We start from the raw sequence: 17,606 nt of genomic DNA on the forward strand, positions 1-17,606 counted from the left end.
TTCTTCCATGAGATTTTTTATCTCCAATTAGCCACCAGAAAACTGGAAGTGGAGATGTAACTCAAACTCATAGAGCATTAGCCTTTTGCAAAAGAGCTCAGGGACAGCGCCAATACCCTGAGTTCAACCCTATGACCATCAACAACAAGCAACAACAATGAACACCTCAGTCTTTAAATATCAAAGAATAAAAGGTGTTAGCAGTTTGATTCCTTTAGTGTTAACAAAGGATTTGTTTAACAAAGAGAAAATTTGTTTTTCTAATTCCAATTTCAAGGTTGTATTTAACTCTAATGTGGTACTAATAGCCACCTTTGATGTTACAAGTAGTTGAATCATTATTTTGGAGCATATTTTAATAGTAAAACATTAGCAAATCTTCTACTTTGATTTTTAATCTATCATAATAAAAATATCTTGTATGATGAAGTTGACAAAGAATTGAAATTTTCTTTAAAAATTTCTTTGGTTAGCTGGGCACTGATGGCAGATGAGGATCCCGGCAGGAAAGTCTGTGAGACTCTTATCTCTAATTACCACCAGAAAACCAGAAGTAGCACTGTAGCTCAAGTTGGTTGAGCACTAACCTGGAGCTGAAGAACTCAGGACAGCACCCAAGCCCAGAGTTCAAGCCCCATGACTGACCCAAAAAAAATTTTGATTTTTATTGAGTTAACACCAATACCTTTAGACAGCTATGTTATTAACTTATATCAGATTATGAGAATATTTAGAGAAACCAAACCTCATCTGGTGCCTTCCTTTTCCTGTAAAGAAGGAATGAATGTGGCATATTTACAAGAAGTTTGGGATGCTTTCTTTCAATTCTTTAGTTATTTACCTTAAATGGTTTGTAGTATTTTAGTAAATATTGAAGAACTGAAATTTGAGAATGGTAGACATAATTGTGTTATTATATTCCTTTTTTAGGAAAGTGAGAAAGACTTGGAAGAAGCTGAGGAATATAAAGAAGCACGTTCTGTACTGGATTCAGTGAAGTTAGAAGCCTGAAACTTGTGTGTACAGTGCGTTTGCATTAAATCTTGGGGTCCATTCTACAATTCATTGTTTTTAAACACTGCTGTATGTTTAATTGTATGAGATTGTGATATTTTAACTTGTATCTTTTTTGCATATTTTAATGTTAGTAATGATTTCAGCTAATAAAACTGATTATTTCATATTTTGCAAAATTTTAATTAACCTTTTATCAAACATTAAACATTTTGGCAAATAAAATCTGGTAGTGTTTATCTGATAATTAAATATTTTGCTTCATGAGCATGAGTTGAATTAGAAATAGGATTTTTTTTGTTTAAAAAATACCTAAATTTTAACGCCGGGCGCTGGTGGCTCACGCCTGTAATCCTAGCTACTCAGGAGGCTGAGATCTGAGGATCTCGGTTCAAAGCCAGCCCGGGCAGGAGAGACCGTGAGACTCCTATCTCCAATAACCACCAGAAAAACCAGAAGTAGCGCTGTAGCTCAAGTGGTAGAGCGCTCGCCTTGAGCTGAAGAGCTGAGGGACAGTGCCCAGGCCCAGAGTTCAAGCCCCACGGCTGACCAAAAAAAAAAAAAAAACCTAAATTTTAAACAATATTTTTAGTAGAATTCAGTTCCCCAATAAGAATAAGAGAACTCTCAGGGGGTAGTAAGTCCTTGAATATTTATTCTCTCACAATGGAAGTGTAACATGTCCATTAATAAAACCTGATTGATGAGAAAACTTTTCCAGAAGGTAAATTTATACAGGAAATGCAAACTATTGGGTCTTCAAGTAAGAGTCAAATAAACAGTTAATAATTGAATTATATTTTAAAAGTAGTAATAGCTGGGTGCCAGTGGGTAATAACCACTGTATCCTTCCTATTCAGATCCTACTGAAATAAAATCTTATTTACAAATACCCAAATTACTTCAAGGATAACATGTTCAATTCATAACTTACTACATGCCATGTTAAAAGTATTTGTGGTAGAGAGAGGAAGAATTGAGAAAGTGAAAACTATAAATAGAGCCATGTGCTAGTGGTTCATGCCTTTAATTTTACCTATTCAGGAGGCTGAGATCTGAGGATCTCAGTTCAAAGCCAGCCATAGCAGGAAAATATGTGAGATTCTCATCTCTAGTTAACAACCAAAAAGCCAGAAATGGGACCTGTGCCTCAAATGGTAGAGTGCTAGCTTTGAAAAAAAAACAACCTCAGAAATAGTGCCCAGTCCCTTAGTTCAAGCTCCATATCTGGAACCAAAAAGAAAAACCCTATAGGCTCAGTGTAAAGATTAGTACTAAGTACTAAAGCTCAATATTAGAAAATAGAAGTGTCTTTTTTAAAAAATGAAACTTTCTTTGATCAGTACCAGGGTTTGAATTCGGAGCCTTGTGTTTGCTCTTGCTTGACTAGCACTCTGCCACTTGAGTAACACCTTCAGTATGGCTTTTTGTTGATTCTGGAAGTGAAATCTTCAAATTAAAATTAATGAATTCAAAACTAACGAATTCAGCATTACTTTGTTCTGAGTATTAATATCCCAAGAACTATGGTTAGGGGCATGACTCAAGTGGACGAGCACCCATTTAGCAAACCCAAGACACTTGAGTTCAGACTCCAGTACTGAAGTATATTTTTACATAGTCCAGGAACTAGAACCAAGCTGGGCGCCGGTGGCTCACACCTATAATACTAGCTACCCAGGAGGTTGAGATCTGAGGATCGTGGCTCAAAGCCAGCCTGGGCAGAAAAGTCCGTGATACTTTTGTCTCCAATTAACTGGGAAGGTGGCTCAGTGGTAGAGTGCTTGCCTTGCATGCATGAAGCTCTAGGTTCAATTGCTTAGCACCACATAAGCAGAAAAAGCCGGAAGTAGCATTGTAGCTCAAGTAGCACACTAGCCTTAAGCTGAAGAGCTTAGAGACAGTGTCCAGGCCCAGATTCAAGCCCCACAACTGACCAAAAAAATAAAATAGAACTAAGTGTTGTTTATTCTATCATATACCATGTAAGGAGTTCCTTGGGAAGGAATAGAATTTATGGGGAGGAGGAATATATACTGCCAAAGTAAGCATGTGCTTATTTTGAGTGCTTTAAAACAAATCATAATCATTTAACATTTCTCAACTCTGGTCAGCAACATTCAAAAGTATAGTATTTTTAAATGTTTTTACTCCTGTGCTTGTGCACTGAATATCTTACAAAATAGATCAGTCAAACTTGTCTAAATCACTTTGCAAACTTCATTACATGACTTGGCTTTTGTAAAATCCTATCAAATTTATAAGGATGTATTCTATAAATCTTATTTAGTCATTTAGATAAACCAAGGACAGATTAATTGCTTTTTTGATGAGGAAATTTAAATGTCAGTGGAAACTTAGTATGCATATGAGAACAAGAGCTATGAAGCATTCAAAGGGTTAATCAGATCATTTAGTTCTTGAAGCTCCTTTGAGTGCTATAGCTGAGAAGAAACTGGCATTATAAATAGTATACTGTGAAACAAATTATTAGCGTACTTGAAATTTTCAAGAGTGCTTCATGAAAATCTGCATTGTACTCCACTATTGGTCTTCCTATTCTTACAGTATGCTAATTGTTTACTGACTTGCACAGAAAGGTGTCATAGTACAGTAGCTCTATAGCTTTTATGCTTTATATTAGCTACTGGGTAGTTGACAAGGTCCTTTCAAAGTTTTGAGTGTAAAATATTTTCAATAGGCCATAAAGGTTAAGACTTAATGCACGAAGCTCTTTGAAATTAATAAGCAAAAATATCCCCACAAAACCAAAACACGTGGTTTGCATAAGAATTGCAAATAGTTTCTACTCTGATAGTAATCAGATTCAAATTTTAAGATCATGAATACTTGTTGATTGGGTATAATAATGTGCTAGCCAATGAGATTCACATTAAGAGCAATAAATGAGAAGTAAATACTGGAAAAGAGGCATCATTTTCATGAGATGCAGATGATATGTACTAGGAGCACACAATAGAGTCCTCAAGAAGTTAACTTGAGTACTTATAAAATATTTAGAACCATTATGGGTTGAGTTATGTGACCCAAAAAGATACGTTGAAGACCTACCACCCAGAACTTTCTCAAATAGAACTGAATTTGGAAATAGGGTCCTTGCAGAAATAAAGGAGAAGTCATATTAGGGAAGAGTTGGATTTTTAACCCAATGACTGACCTAAGAAAATGTGATGATACAAGAAGACTGATACCTTTTTTAAATTCTTTATATCCGGGCTGGGAAGGTGGCTCAGTGGTAGAGCACTTGCCTTGCATGCTCGAGGCCCTGGGTTCAATTCCTCAGCACCACATAAGTAAAAAGCTGGAAGTGGTGTTGTGGCTCAAGTGGTAGAGCACTTGCCTTGCATGCTCGAGGCCCTGGGTTCAATTCCTCAGCACCACATAAGTAAAAAGCTGGAAGTGGCGTTGTGGCTCAAGTGGTAGAGCGCTAGCCTTGAGCTGAAGAGCTGAGGGACAGTGCCCAGGCCCAGAGTTCAGGCCCCACGACTGGACCCCAAAAAAAAAAAATTCTTCATATCCTGCATTGCATCCTTTAGCTCATTCAGCTATATGTATTGTCTTGTTTGAATTTCATTCACCCTCATTTCATTAACCAGTCTCACCATTGGTTTATTGAGCATGTTGTTTGAACTATTTTCTTCTTTCTCTCACTTAAGTCCTTTACTGTGGCATTATTGGCTTTTGAGGGAGACATGCTGTTTTGTTTATTCAAGTATTCATAATTATGCTTCTGGGTCCAGTAGTTGAGATTTCAATCTCCTATACTTCAGTTGGTGTTTTTTTTTAATTTTTTATTGTGAAAATACCATACAGAGGGGTTACAATTACATGGGCAAGGTAATGAGTACATTTCTTATCAAGCATTGTTGTCTCCTCCTTCATTTCCCCTTCCCTTCCCATCTCCTTCCCCCCTCCTCCCTCAAGGTGGAGTTTTTTTTTTATTTCTTTGTTAAGATGAGGTTGTAATTGGGTGGAATTGTCAAGGGTGAGTTTCGGTAGCAGTCAATGTTAGTGCCCCAGACGCTAAGTGGGACTCTTCCACACTGAGGATGGGGACACTTGGTTTCACAGGCTATTGCAGGTAGTAAACCATAGTTTTGTGTATGTGATAAGATAAAATGGAAGACCAGTCTGCTCTGAGCTTTTGAAATGGATACAGGATTTGGGGTATGTCTTTGTGGTCTCTCATCTATTAACTTTATAATAGTTTAAGAAACATCCTAAACATATGCACACACACAAGCACTCATGTTTAAAATTAGGCATGCCAAGACTTAAGTGAACATAAAAAAGGTTAAAAAAAATTAAAAATCACTCACATTTAGTAATGGTTTTCTAGAATTCCAGGGGCAAATGAAGTTTTTGTCTAATATTTTATAGACTAATGTACAAAAATAATACCTGTACATACTAATTTAGAGCAATTTAACCATAGGTTCGTTGCAGTTCTCCCTGTGATAACAAGGTAGTCAGGACCTTGTGCCTGGTCGTCATGGCTCCCTAGTACCATCGTGAGAGAAATGACTTCTGTGGCGTCTAGATGCTAAAGGAGATAGACAGCAAGGTTGTTCCAAAGAGCTTTCACATGAAATATAAAGCCAGGCTATACACAACATATGAGCATAAAGCAAGTGGGAATTTTCCCCTCTTGTTTCAGCCCAAAGACTGACGGGAGTAAAAATAAGGGCATTTCCTAAACTAGGGAGCTCTTGCTTTACTTTTTCATGGCCTGCGGAGTGGAATATGACAAATAGAACTTTTTCTTCTACCTGTTGACTTTAACCAGTAGTCAGAAATGTTTGAGGAGAGCAATAAGGCTTTCTATTAGGTCAGAAGGCAGAATGGCAGAGTCTGCCTTTACGCTTCCATATGAATTTTTGGTTTTTTTTTTTTTCCTATTTTGGGGCTAGTTATGTATCTTAAGGCTATCATTCTTAGTAACATTTACAGACAATTAGCTTAAAGGAAATATCTTACTTTTCCAAACTGCAGTATGCTGTTAGTCTTGACAAACTTTTGATTACTTAGGATATTGAGTCTTAACAGAGTCATAGTTCTCTTGAGTATCTGTTTTATCAAGGTTTTTTTTTTTAATAGGTACCCTATAACTGTGACAATATGTAGAGGTGTGCTGCTAATTGTTGCTAGCTCCCTTGTATATTCAATGTATTTCTATTCCCCATGGATAAGCTTTCTAGGATACAAAGCTCAGGAAGACATTGCACAAGTATGTGCCTCTAAATTAAAATTAATGATAATGGCAGTCCTTTACAGGCTTATGCTCATGTATTCCTAATTGTAACAAGGTGTATAGTTTTTTGGAGCCTCTGGTTAGTAAAAGAATTTAGTAGCTGGGTACTGGTAGCTCATCCTTGTAATTCTAGCTACTTAGGAGGCTGAGATCTGAGCATCGCTGTTCAAAGCCAGCCAGGGCAGAAAAGTCCATGAGACACCAGAAGTGGAGCTGTAGCTCAAAGTGGTAGAGCATTAGCCTTGAGCAAAAAGAGCTCAGGTACAGGTCCTGAGTCCAAGCCCCATGACTGACCAAAAAAACAGCACAACAGAAGAATAGGAGGAGAAAAGGTTACAACATCATTAAAGAAAAATGGTGAGCAGTTAGGCAAAGGAGCATAGTGTCATAGTGAGGTTGTTACTGCCGTACTGATGAGGTTGGGGACAGGCTTTTATGGAGTTAGTGATTTTGTTGGTTATCTCCCTTTTCATGGACTGTATTGACTGGCTATCTCCTTTTCAAACCATGGTCCAAATTTCACATGCAAGAGCATCTTAAGAACTTGGGAGGGGGTGAGGGAAGATCTGCTGTTTGTTTTTTGTTGTTTTTTTTTTTTTTTTTTGCAGTCCTGGGAATTGAACTCAGGACCACAAGCCTCCACGACCAGTACTTTACCACTCACTTCAGCCATGCCTCCATCTTTTTTTCTGTAATAATAATTATTATTATTTTGCGTGTGTGATGGTGGTGGGGCCTGAACTCTGGGCCTGGGCGCTGTCCCTCAGCTCTTTAGCTCAAGGCTAGCACTCTACCACTTGAGCCACAGCACCACTTCCAGCTTTTTCAAACCCGGGGCTTCATGCATGCAAGGCAAGCACTCTACCACTGAGCCACCTTCCCAGCCCCTCTATTGGTTACTTTTGAAGTAGGGTCTTGCCTAGGCTGGCCTGGGCTTTGATCCTACTTGTGCTTCTCTGTGCCAACAGGGATGAGAAGGACACACCACTGCATCCAGACGTTTCACCTCATTGCTGGTGCATTCCATAATGCCCAGGCATTGATCAAGATGGAGTCTTGAAACTTTTTCTTTTATGCCAGACTGGCTTCCAACCATAACACTTGCCTACTAAGTAGCTAGGGTTGCAGGCCTGAGCCACCTACCATTCCCAACTTAACCTCAGCTTTTTTCTGCCTTTTATCTGGTCCATTTCTCAGCTTAGCTTTTCTCCAAACTCCCACTTGTCCTTTGATATTTCTCTTGTCTTTCTTGTTCCCTTACATGGGACCTTCTCCACAAGGACTATCTTTCAGGCCTGCAGAGCCTTCAGCCCAAAGGAATGACTAAACCAGCAGTAACTCCATTAAACATCTAGGACTGCGAGGTATATGTGTACCTGCATAAAAATGAGGGCCCTTCTGAGTGGCAGGTAGGAGAACTCGTCTGGGTCAAGACTTCTTTCTGTTCACTCTGTTTTTTAATTAATAGAACTGATTTTTTAAAGGATTGATTAAATCAGCAAATGTTTAGTCCATAACTCCCCACCCACTGATCTGCTGTTGGACAATGTAAGTCACTAAAATGTGAAAAAGAATGGGAGGAGACTTAAGAAAGAATCATGTAGGCAGGATAAATTTGACTAGAGTACATAATATGCATGTATGCAAGTGTAACAATGAAATCCCTTTGTACAAATAAATTATGCCAATAAGATTTTCTTTAAAAGAATGAGAATGTGGGATCCTAGTACATAAGGCAAAATTAGATGAGAAAAAGAGCCATAAAATGCCATTCAGAAATATTTTAAAGATAGTAAATGCTATCTGTTCACTGCAATAACCTCTGTAGTTTTTGAGTTCCTTATTCTGCTTGGCATAAAGCATAAGAAAAGCTTTTTAAATTTTTTAATGATGAAGCTAATGAGTGGCTGGCTGGCAGAGTCAAAATAAAATCACATCTGGAAATAGCTTGCTCTAGGAATTAAATGGCACTTAACATGACTAATATCAAAAGGGTGACTTTTTCTCCCTCTAGCATTAGGGATGCAAAATCCAGGCTTCTGAGCTGCTCAGCTATAATAGTTTTGAATCACTGGTTATTTAGCATTCATTGTGCTGTTTATAAAGAAAAACCCCAATGACTGTCTACAGTTCATTGGGAATTTGAAAAAAAAAAGAAGAAGAAGAAGAAAGAAAGAAAATGAACAAGAGCTGCGCAGTATGAATTTTGAGAATTGGTATAAATTTTATAGGTTTTCTCCCCAAAGCGTAAACTGTTCAGTGTTTCAGTTCAATGAAATAAAGGCCTCTTGTTTCCCATACCAATCAAGTGACCTCCTGCCTCGCTGTAATTAGTGGTAAACTTCAATAGGCAAGCTAAAAGGCCACCTAATTAAAAAGTGTAATTAATTTACATAGATCATTCAAAATGGCTAGATTAGATAGCTTATGGAGATAATGTAAAACTCTTTGAGCTGCATTTATTGGCTTCTTTCCCTGCTGTTCCTTAGGTTCTGAGTATTTTCATGGGAATGAGCTTATCAAAGGGGGAAGGGCTTGGGGTGATGGTTTTAGCTAATCACTGCTAAACATTTAAAGCTTTGCAATTATTTTTTTATCAATTACTGAAGTGTAAAACAAAGAAATGGCCTTATCTTCCTGCTTGGTGCTGAGTGGCCTAATGTTATTAGTGAATATTTATTAAGTGCCTGTAGAGTGCTAGATGTCACTCAAAACACAGTTATTTTAGAATTTTCCATGAGTAGAAATGGCTTCTCTGGGCTAGACAGCTCTTTTGATTCTTCTAATCACAGCCAAAGGCAGCAGGGCCCAAAAGAAAGGTAGCAGCCATAGAGTTTCTCTGTGTCTCTATTCATCCTCCCAAGGCCAAATCATGTCCTATCAGATCTTACCTGCCTTCAGCAATAACAACATTGGACTTCAGAGCTTGACCAAGTCCTGTGAAACAACCAAGTGACTGTTCCTTTGGAGGGGTGGGTGGGGTTCTGATTCTCACCTTTCTTGGAACAGAAATTATCACACCCTGGTGCCATCCAATCATAAATTTCTTACCCATCATCTGTGGTAACAATAGGAGAGCTTTCTCCTCATTTTATTAACTGGGGCAGTAGACCCAAAGACCAAGCAAGTAAGACTTCTAAACAAAGGAGCTTCAGACTGGGGATTTGTTAATGTGGCTTGTTTTGGGGTGAAGATTCAGACACCTTGACACACTGCCTTTCCAACAAAAACAAAAAGACAGAGAAATCATTGTCATCTTTAATCTCATCTGCTTCTCCTAAAAAGGAAAACTAGTCAGAGCATCAGATGATCTTGGTGACATGCTACAGATTTTCTTAACAATAACAAGAGTAAAGACCAATATCCTCCTCAATATATTTGATAGTGCTTATCATGTGACACAAAACTGCTATGTGTCCTTAATATTTATGGGCTTGGAATTACTTGACAAGAAATCCTTTTATCTATAAGTCAACCTATTGATTTATCATTTGCAGACTGAATACTCTACTTAACAATCTGAATCATTTACTTGAATTGCTTACATTTAAATCCCCAAGTAGCTCCTAAATTTTTAGATTTTGTTCTGTGTAAACATAGCCCAGTCTCTTTGTTTCCCATAGGTCTGTTGCTTTTCCTATTGTATATGGATTTCAACATGAGAACAACAACCAAATACCAACATGAGCACATGGTTTATAGAACAAGGAAATAGTAGTAATTCTAAAATAAGACTAAACACTCAGAAGTGTATATGGATTAGCAACAATCCAGACATTTGCCAGCACATTGGGTTGGTCAGGACCAGTAAGTATTCTAGTATATTGGTGATAGAATGTGAATACACACAACCTTTTATGGATGACATTTTGTCCTTGGTCCTTGTGGTTCTTTCCATTTTTAAGAATTCATTCTACAGATATATTTATATTTGTGTGAAATGATGCAACTATATTTTATGATGCTATGGCACAAACACAGCCTCCTGCATATGAGGAACTCACTCCACAACTAAGCTACATCCCCAGCCCTCAGCATTGTTCTTCAAAAAGTTCTTCAAAACATATTCTTCAAAAAATGATACAGGATGGGCTGGGAAGGTGGCTCAGTGGTAGAGCGCTTGCCTTGCATGCCTGAGGCCCTGGGTTCGATTCCTCAGCACCACATAAGCAAAAAGAAAAAAGCCGGAAGTGGCACTGTGGCTCAAGTGGTAGAGCACTAGCCTTGAGCTGAAGAGCTGAGGGACAGCGCCCAGGCCGAGAGTTCAGGCCCCACGACCAGACCCCCCCCCCCAAAAAAAAAAGTGATACAGGAAAATATTATATAGCTGCAGAAAAGAATGAGAAATTATATCTTGATATGGAAAGGTATCTAATAATGTTAAGTAAAACTATGTTAGGTATATATAAAATTAGAGCCAGCTGCCAGTGGCTCACTCCTGTAATTTTAGGAACTGTGGAAGCTGAGGATCCTGGTTCAAATCCACCCCTGGTAGGAAAATGCATAAGAGTCTTATCTCCAACTAACCACCAGAAATCCAGAAGTGGTACTGTGGCTCAAAGTGGAAGACCACTAGCCTTGAGTGAAAAAACTTAGGGACAGCACTCAGGCCCTGAATTCAAGCTCTGATGACTGACAAAAATAAATACATGAATAAAATTAGACCTTTTTACAGTCTACCTAACTTTATATAGAGAAACAAACAACAAGTAAGCACTCAATCAATTCAATAATTGCCCTGGAAGAAGACTGTGAGAGCCATGGCGGCTTCTGGGACTAGGCAGCCATGGGAAAGAAGGCCTCTAGGAAAGGTGTGAGAACGGATTTAACTGGAGGATGAGAATTAAGCTGGGATTTGAAAGCTAGAAAGGAGCTATACTATGAAGTATGGAAGAACAGCATGCTTATAGGCTTTGCATCAGAGGGAATAAATTATGATTTGTTCTTGGTACTTGAGCTCAGTCTTGTTTGAACTCAGCTAGGCAGGTGCTCTACCACTTGATCCATGCCCCTAGTTATTTTTCACTGTATTTTTTTTTTGGGTCCGGTTGTGGGGCCTGAACTCTGGGCCTGGGCTCTGTCCCTCAGCTCTTCAGCTCAAGGCTAGCTCCCTACCACTTGAGCCACAGCGCTACTTCAGCTTTTTTCTTTTTGCCTATGTGGTGCTGAGGAATCGAACCCACGGCTTCAGGCATGCAAGGCAAGTGCTCTACCACTGAGCCACCTTCCCAGCCCCTTTTTACTGTATTTTTTTCTACAGTGTCTTGCATGTTTGCTTGAGGCTAGCCTAGACTGAGATTCTCCTACCAATAACCTCCCAAGAAGCTGAGATCCGTGGTATGAGCCACCATCCCTAGTTTCATGATTGAGATGAGATCTTGCTAACTTTTCACTCAGACTGGCTTCAAGCATAATCTTTGTTGATCTCGAAGCCCTTGATAGCTGGAGTTACAGCTGCACCTGATCTATTTTATAAATTTTAAGGTGGCTGATGTCATTCATCAGGCAGAGGGAGAGGGAGTAGACGGAGAGGAGGGAATATGAATGCTTACCAACCAGGATGATGAGTTTTTAGGTATATGTGGTTTCTCTCTAACCATAGGATAAAAGTTTTGTGTTTGTCCACTGGCCTCAAAATTCCGGAAAGGAGCAAATGCGATGACTTAAGTAGGTGTTATTCCACTATCACCCCATTTTTTGTTTCAAAAGTTGAGCTTTCAATCTTTCCTTGAGATGAACACTACCCCCTTCCTGCAGATTTTGCAGTTGCCCCAGAAGACAGAAAATATAGTTCCTTGGTGTCTTGGACCTACACAAACACTGTGTGTATCTGTTCCTTTCTCATTTCCTGCTTGGCCTACCTTGCACCACTCAATCATAAACAATCAAAACTTGGACAACCATGAATAGATGAGAAAGAACAAGAAAAAAAATACTAAAATCAGGAGTCTGAGAATGTAAACAGGCTGCATGGGAACCTGGCCGCAGCTTGGGAGCCCATGGCCTGTTGTTATATAGGGCAGCCATATCTCCTTCCACACACGCACCACAGAAAACTTCATAAGGGGGAAAAGAACAGCCTAATTGTGAGTTGATGAGCTGAGCAATATTCTCCATTTACCTCTTTAGCTACAGGATCCAAATTGAAAATAAACTGGGAGAACCTCAAAGGATTGTAGCCATAGAACATCTCTGCTGTCCCCTCCCCCACCCCAAAGGAGCAGCCACTTTGTGCTAAGAGGTGCCTCAGAGGTTTCTGGGCACCTGCTAGAAAGAAAAAGTGCTCCTGGTGCTTGGCCACTTGCAGATTTGTGGGTGCTCCTTTGAGGCCATCAGTAGAAGATCTGGTTAGGATATGACCCCCATGGTCTGTGGATTAGCACAAGGCTCTAGGGACCAATCCTCTTAGTCTGCAGAACAACTGTAACCAGGAATATAACTTCTCAGTAAGGTCATTAATGGATGGATGGAAATTAAAAGTGTAAATAAGCCTAGAATAGCTGTCACTTAAGTAACCCTTACTCTTCTAGGTGTGCTGCACATAGAGCATAAGTCTTACTTCAACCTCATGGTGAGTAGTTGGAGTATCCCCATTTTAAAAATCATTTAGAGAAGGTCTGCCAGTGCAGATTCTTTTATTCAGTGCCACTACACATAATGTCAGATGGAAATTTTATTTCAGTCCTAGAGATTTCTGCAAAACTGATCAGGGTTAATCTTAGAGAAATAAACTTGGGGTTGGGAGAACTGAACCTCAGCCTTAATTTCCATTAGCAGCTCTGGCATCTGGGCCATAAGATCACCAGGAAGTAGGGTCATATTCCAGGATTGAAATTGAAGAGGAGAGAGACAGAAAGAGGACATTATTCACCAAAGCTATACTGAGCTCTCTTAATGACAAGGCAATGTCAACACCTTGCCATCAGCCAAGGGTCAATCTCATTCTGGACTGCAATGACCTTGGAGTTGGTCAAATTGACACCATCCTGAATTCCAGTAGTCATGAACTCTTCTTCAAAATTCAGGTTGCTTACTAAACTAAGGCTTAGTATCATGAAATCTGATTCTCATCATCTGCTGTTGAACTCATAGACTATTGGTTTAGTCTTCTTTTTATTTACTCATTTATCAACAAACTTTTTTTTCTAACATTATTGTGCCACAGGCACTGTACTAGTCTTTCTAGAGATAATCAGGTATAAAGACAAAGTTTCAGATTTCAAGAAGCTGATATTCTTAGGGAAGAGAGCATAAACAAGCATGAAGCAAGCTTTCCAATAGGGTTAAGTACTATGATGAAAAATTAAGCAAGGTGCCCAGTGCTGGTGGCTAAAGCCTGTAATCCTAGCTACTTGGGAGGCTCAAAATGGTAGTGTGCTAGCCTTGAGCAAAAGAAGCTCAGTAAAAGAGCACCCAGGCCCAGAATTCAAGCACCAAGACCAGCAGAAGAAGAGAATGAAAAAGAAGGAAGGAAGGAAAAGGGAAGCAGGGAGGAAGAAAGAAAGAGAGGAAGAAAGGGAAATGAAAAATCATGGCTATCGCAAGACACCAGCAGCTCACACCTGTGATCCTAGTTATTCAAGAGGCTGAAATCTAGGGGCTGGGAAGGTGGCCCAGTGGTAGAGTGCTTGCCTTGCATGCATGAGGCCCTGGGTTCGATTCCTCAGCACCGCATAAGCAAAAAGCCGGAAGTGGCACTGTGGCTCAAGTGGTAGAGCGCTAGCCTTGAGCTGAAGAGCTGAGGGACAGCGCCCAGGCCCAGAGTTCAGGCCCCACAACCGGACCCAAAAAAAAAAAAAAAAAGAGGCTGAAATCTGGAGGACTACAATTTAAGGCCAGCAGAGGCTAAAAAGTTACTAGACTCCATCTCCAAAATAACTACCAGGGGCTCGGGCTTGAGTGGGAAAGCAAGCAAGCCAAGTGAACTAGAGACCTTGAGGCCAAGCCCCAGTATCACCAATAAATAAATGTATAAGTAAATAAATATGTTTAACACTTTAGGGAGATTCTAATAGATTTGAGGAAGGTATATCAGGGCAGGGATATCAGTTGCGCAGAGAGAAGGATGCAATCCTGTAAGACAAGAAACAATGTCCTGAAGTGAGAATACAGAGGACAAATCTGAGGAAGAACAAGAGGTCTGGTGTGTGTGCATTTGTAGCATTCTTCCATTTAGAGAGTGAAGACTTCCTTCCAAAATCTGAAGGCTGGAAATGAGTAGGGAGGGCTATGGGGACAGAATCTCACCCAATGTGACTTCAAAGGTAACAAACACGTCAAGACAGTAGATCTACTCACCTACTCCCCATCATTTGCAGGACTAATTAAGCGTTCAAATAGAAGTCCAAATAATATATATTTTAAACTTTTAAATTTTTGATTAAACTACAGATTGTTAGTTAAAATATGTCCTATAATTTTGCCTTAGCAAATATCTCTCTTGTTGGGGGAAAGGGCCTTGCTATGTATCTCAGACTGGCCAGTTACTTCAGTTTTCCCAATGCTGAGATTACAGATGTGCACCACCAGTCCTGGGTGCCAGGATATGTGTGTAAGAATCTGGCAGTTCAAGTTCATATGTTCCATTTTGGAAGACTGGCTCCCAGCTACAGGCATATCCTTTTTCTTTCTGCCTACCAACTGCATCTAGCCTAGCAAGGGGTCTGCCACAGGCACAAGGAGTCACCCTCATCCATTTGTCCAAGCTTTACCCACAGTCTCACTACCAGCAGCTACCCTGTAAGCCTTGGGGTATGCAGATGGACTAGTGTGGGGGAGATCCATAGAAACCTGGAAATCAGGAGCCTCACTATTGGACAAGGAATTCTGTGGCCCTAGATGGTTTGAAACAGAGCAAGCAGGTTCTGAGCAGGTTGCATCTGAGTCTGAATGTAGCCATCCTAAACCAAGGGCCAGAACAGAGGCTTCTTCTTAACACAGTTATAAAGGAGATCCTGCAAGGAGTTTCTTGAGGATGGAGGTTAAAACATGCAAGTCTGGAACCAGGGAATAGGGCTTTAGTCACAAAGCCTTAGAACTTGGTTCAAACCTTCTAGAGAAGAGTAAAGAAGAGCTGACGAATGCTTTGGACTTTGTCATCTGGGAAGTGTATGAGTGTCTTGCATGTTGATCTTCTTTGTCCTCTTCACATCTGACCATAGTGAACTCCTTGAAAGCTCACTCTTGGCTAAGGAAAACCAAGAGAAGAGTTTGATCTTAGTTTCAGTTAGGATACTTAGCAGATAGCAGTAACTGGCACCAGCAGGAACTAAAGTGAAAGAACAAAGATGAAAGGTGACTCAGAGGTGTCCACCAACCCTCCAATACACACACACACACACACACACACACACACACACACACACACACTCCTGAAATTTTACTTTAGTGGGAACTAGCATCTGTTCTCCCTTCTCTCTGTGACAGAATATCCTATTGTTATCTCCCTATGCAGGATAAAGACATGATGTCTCAACTTTCTGTGTACCCACACTTCCTTCATGTCTTAATTGTGACTTCATTTCCTAGGCTCCTCGACTAGGTTAATTTCATCTGATTTATGATCTCAAACCCTCTGGCACTTGCTTTTTATTGTACATATCATATTTTATTTACTTCTCTGCTATCTTTGTGGCCTATATAAGCAATATTATATCCACTGAATCCACAGGCTTTAGCCCGATGCTTGGCTCATAGCCTGTGCTCAATAACACATGAATAAATGAGTGAATAAATGAATGGGCAGTTGTTGAACAGGTCAGCAAAGAATGGTATGCTTGACTTCTCTCTCACATATCTCACGTTCAGAAACAAATCCTAGGCTTTCTAAAATCTAAAATCCTTCTAGATTCTAGTCACTTGATACATCCCCTACTGCACCCAGTCTAAGCAACCGTCATTTCTCCCTTCGATTATTTACTGGGTTGTGTTAGCCAGACTTTTTGTCACTGTAATAAATACATGAATGACTTAAAGGTAAGAAAAATCTATTTGGGCTCATGGCTTTGTAAAGGTTCAGTCCATGGTTGGATTGTCCATTGTTGGGAACTGTGGTAAGGCTAAACAAAATCATGTCAGCGAGGATAAGTGGTGGAAAAACGTTGCTCACCTTAGGTGGCCAGGAAATTTAAAAAAAAAAAGCAAAAAACCTGTGCTCAAGGGCTCCACCTTTGTTCCCTTGTGCTGCATGTAGGCAGGTTCCCCCTTAGTTGATCCTCTCTGGAAACCCTCGGATAGCATAATATACAAGTTTGTTTTACCAATCTTCTAGGCATTTCTCAATCTGATGAGGTTGATAATCAAGAATAACCCTCACAGCTCTACTTTCAATACTCATCCATCTTTTAGTATAAATGCCAGGAGGAGATCGGGTGGGGCTAAGTGAAGGCGAGACAACCAGACCATCTTTCTCGTGTTTAACTAGTTCAGGTAATGGCTACAGTTTCCAGTGTCTGTATTGACATAGCTAATGGCTATGTGACTGTGTTTAGATACAAAATTGTGAGAGGAAATAATAGAAGTATATTTGAGTCATGCCCTTAAAATTTTTTTCAAATTCTTTTTTTTTTTAAAGGAGCAAGCCTTCCTCTTTATCTCATTTTCCAGCTGTCCAAAATGCAGAAGCAAGGGCAGGAACCATCTTTGGCCATAAAAAGGAAGGCAAATATTATAGAAACAGAACAATAATTTTAAAAAATGGTTGGATTTCCAACCTTCCTCAGAATGCTTGCTTTATTTATTTTTTTATTTTTTGGATGGGGACCATGGGGCTTGAACTCAGGGTCTGGACTCTGTCCCTGAGCTCTTTTACTCAAGGCTGGCACTCTACCACTTTGAGCCATAGCTCCACTCTGGTTTTTGAGTGGCTAATTGGAGATGAGTCTCCTGGTGCCACTGGCTCAGGCCTGTAATCCTAGCTACTCAGAAGGTTGAGATCTGAGGGTCACAGTTCAAAACCAGCCCGGGCAAGGAAAGCCCATTGTAGACTCTTATCTCCAATTAACCACCAGATAATGGGAAGTGGTGCTGTGGCTCAAGTGGTAAAGCACTTGCCTTGAGCTGAAGAACCCAGGGACAGCACCCAGGCCCAGAGTTCAAACCCCACAACCTACCAAAAAAAGAGTCTCATGGGGACTTTTCTGCCAGGGCTGGCTTCGAACCACGATCCTCAAATCTCAGCCACCTGAATAGCTAGGATTACAGGCATGAGCCACCAGCATCCAGTTTGGAATGCTTTTGAGTGAACTGCTATGTGAGAGAAAAAATAAAACTATCCTTCTAAGCCATTCCAATTTGGGAATCTCTGTCACAGCAGCTTATC

At 40.0% G+C, this 17,606-nt stretch overlaps 1 protein-coding gene across 1 annotated transcript in view; it reads left to right on the plus strand.

Moving 5' to 3' along the window:
- The window catches only part of Tbca (tubulin folding cofactor A), a 54,653-nt gene extending 53,414 nt beyond the window's left edge, over nucleotides 1-1,239 (plus strand). The window contains exon 4 of the mRNA XM_070031217.1: nucleotides 931-1,239. Within this exon, the coding sequence (XP_069887318.1) occupies nucleotides 931-1,011 (81 nt within the window). The 3' untranslated portion in view covers nucleotides 1,012-1,239. The remainder of the gene's footprint in view (nucleotides 1-930) is intronic.
- Nucleotides 1,240-17,606: the final 16,367 nt, after the last annotated feature.

Source organism: Dipodomys merriami, unplaced genomic scaffold (assembly GCF_024711535.1).
Source record: "Dipodomys merriami isolate MVZ:Mamm:240054 unplaced genomic scaffold, mDipMer1.0.p SCAF_20, whole genome shotgun sequence".
NCBI classification, from domain to species: domain Eukaryota; kingdom Metazoa; phylum Chordata; class Mammalia; order Rodentia; family Heteromyidae; genus Dipodomys; species Dipodomys merriami.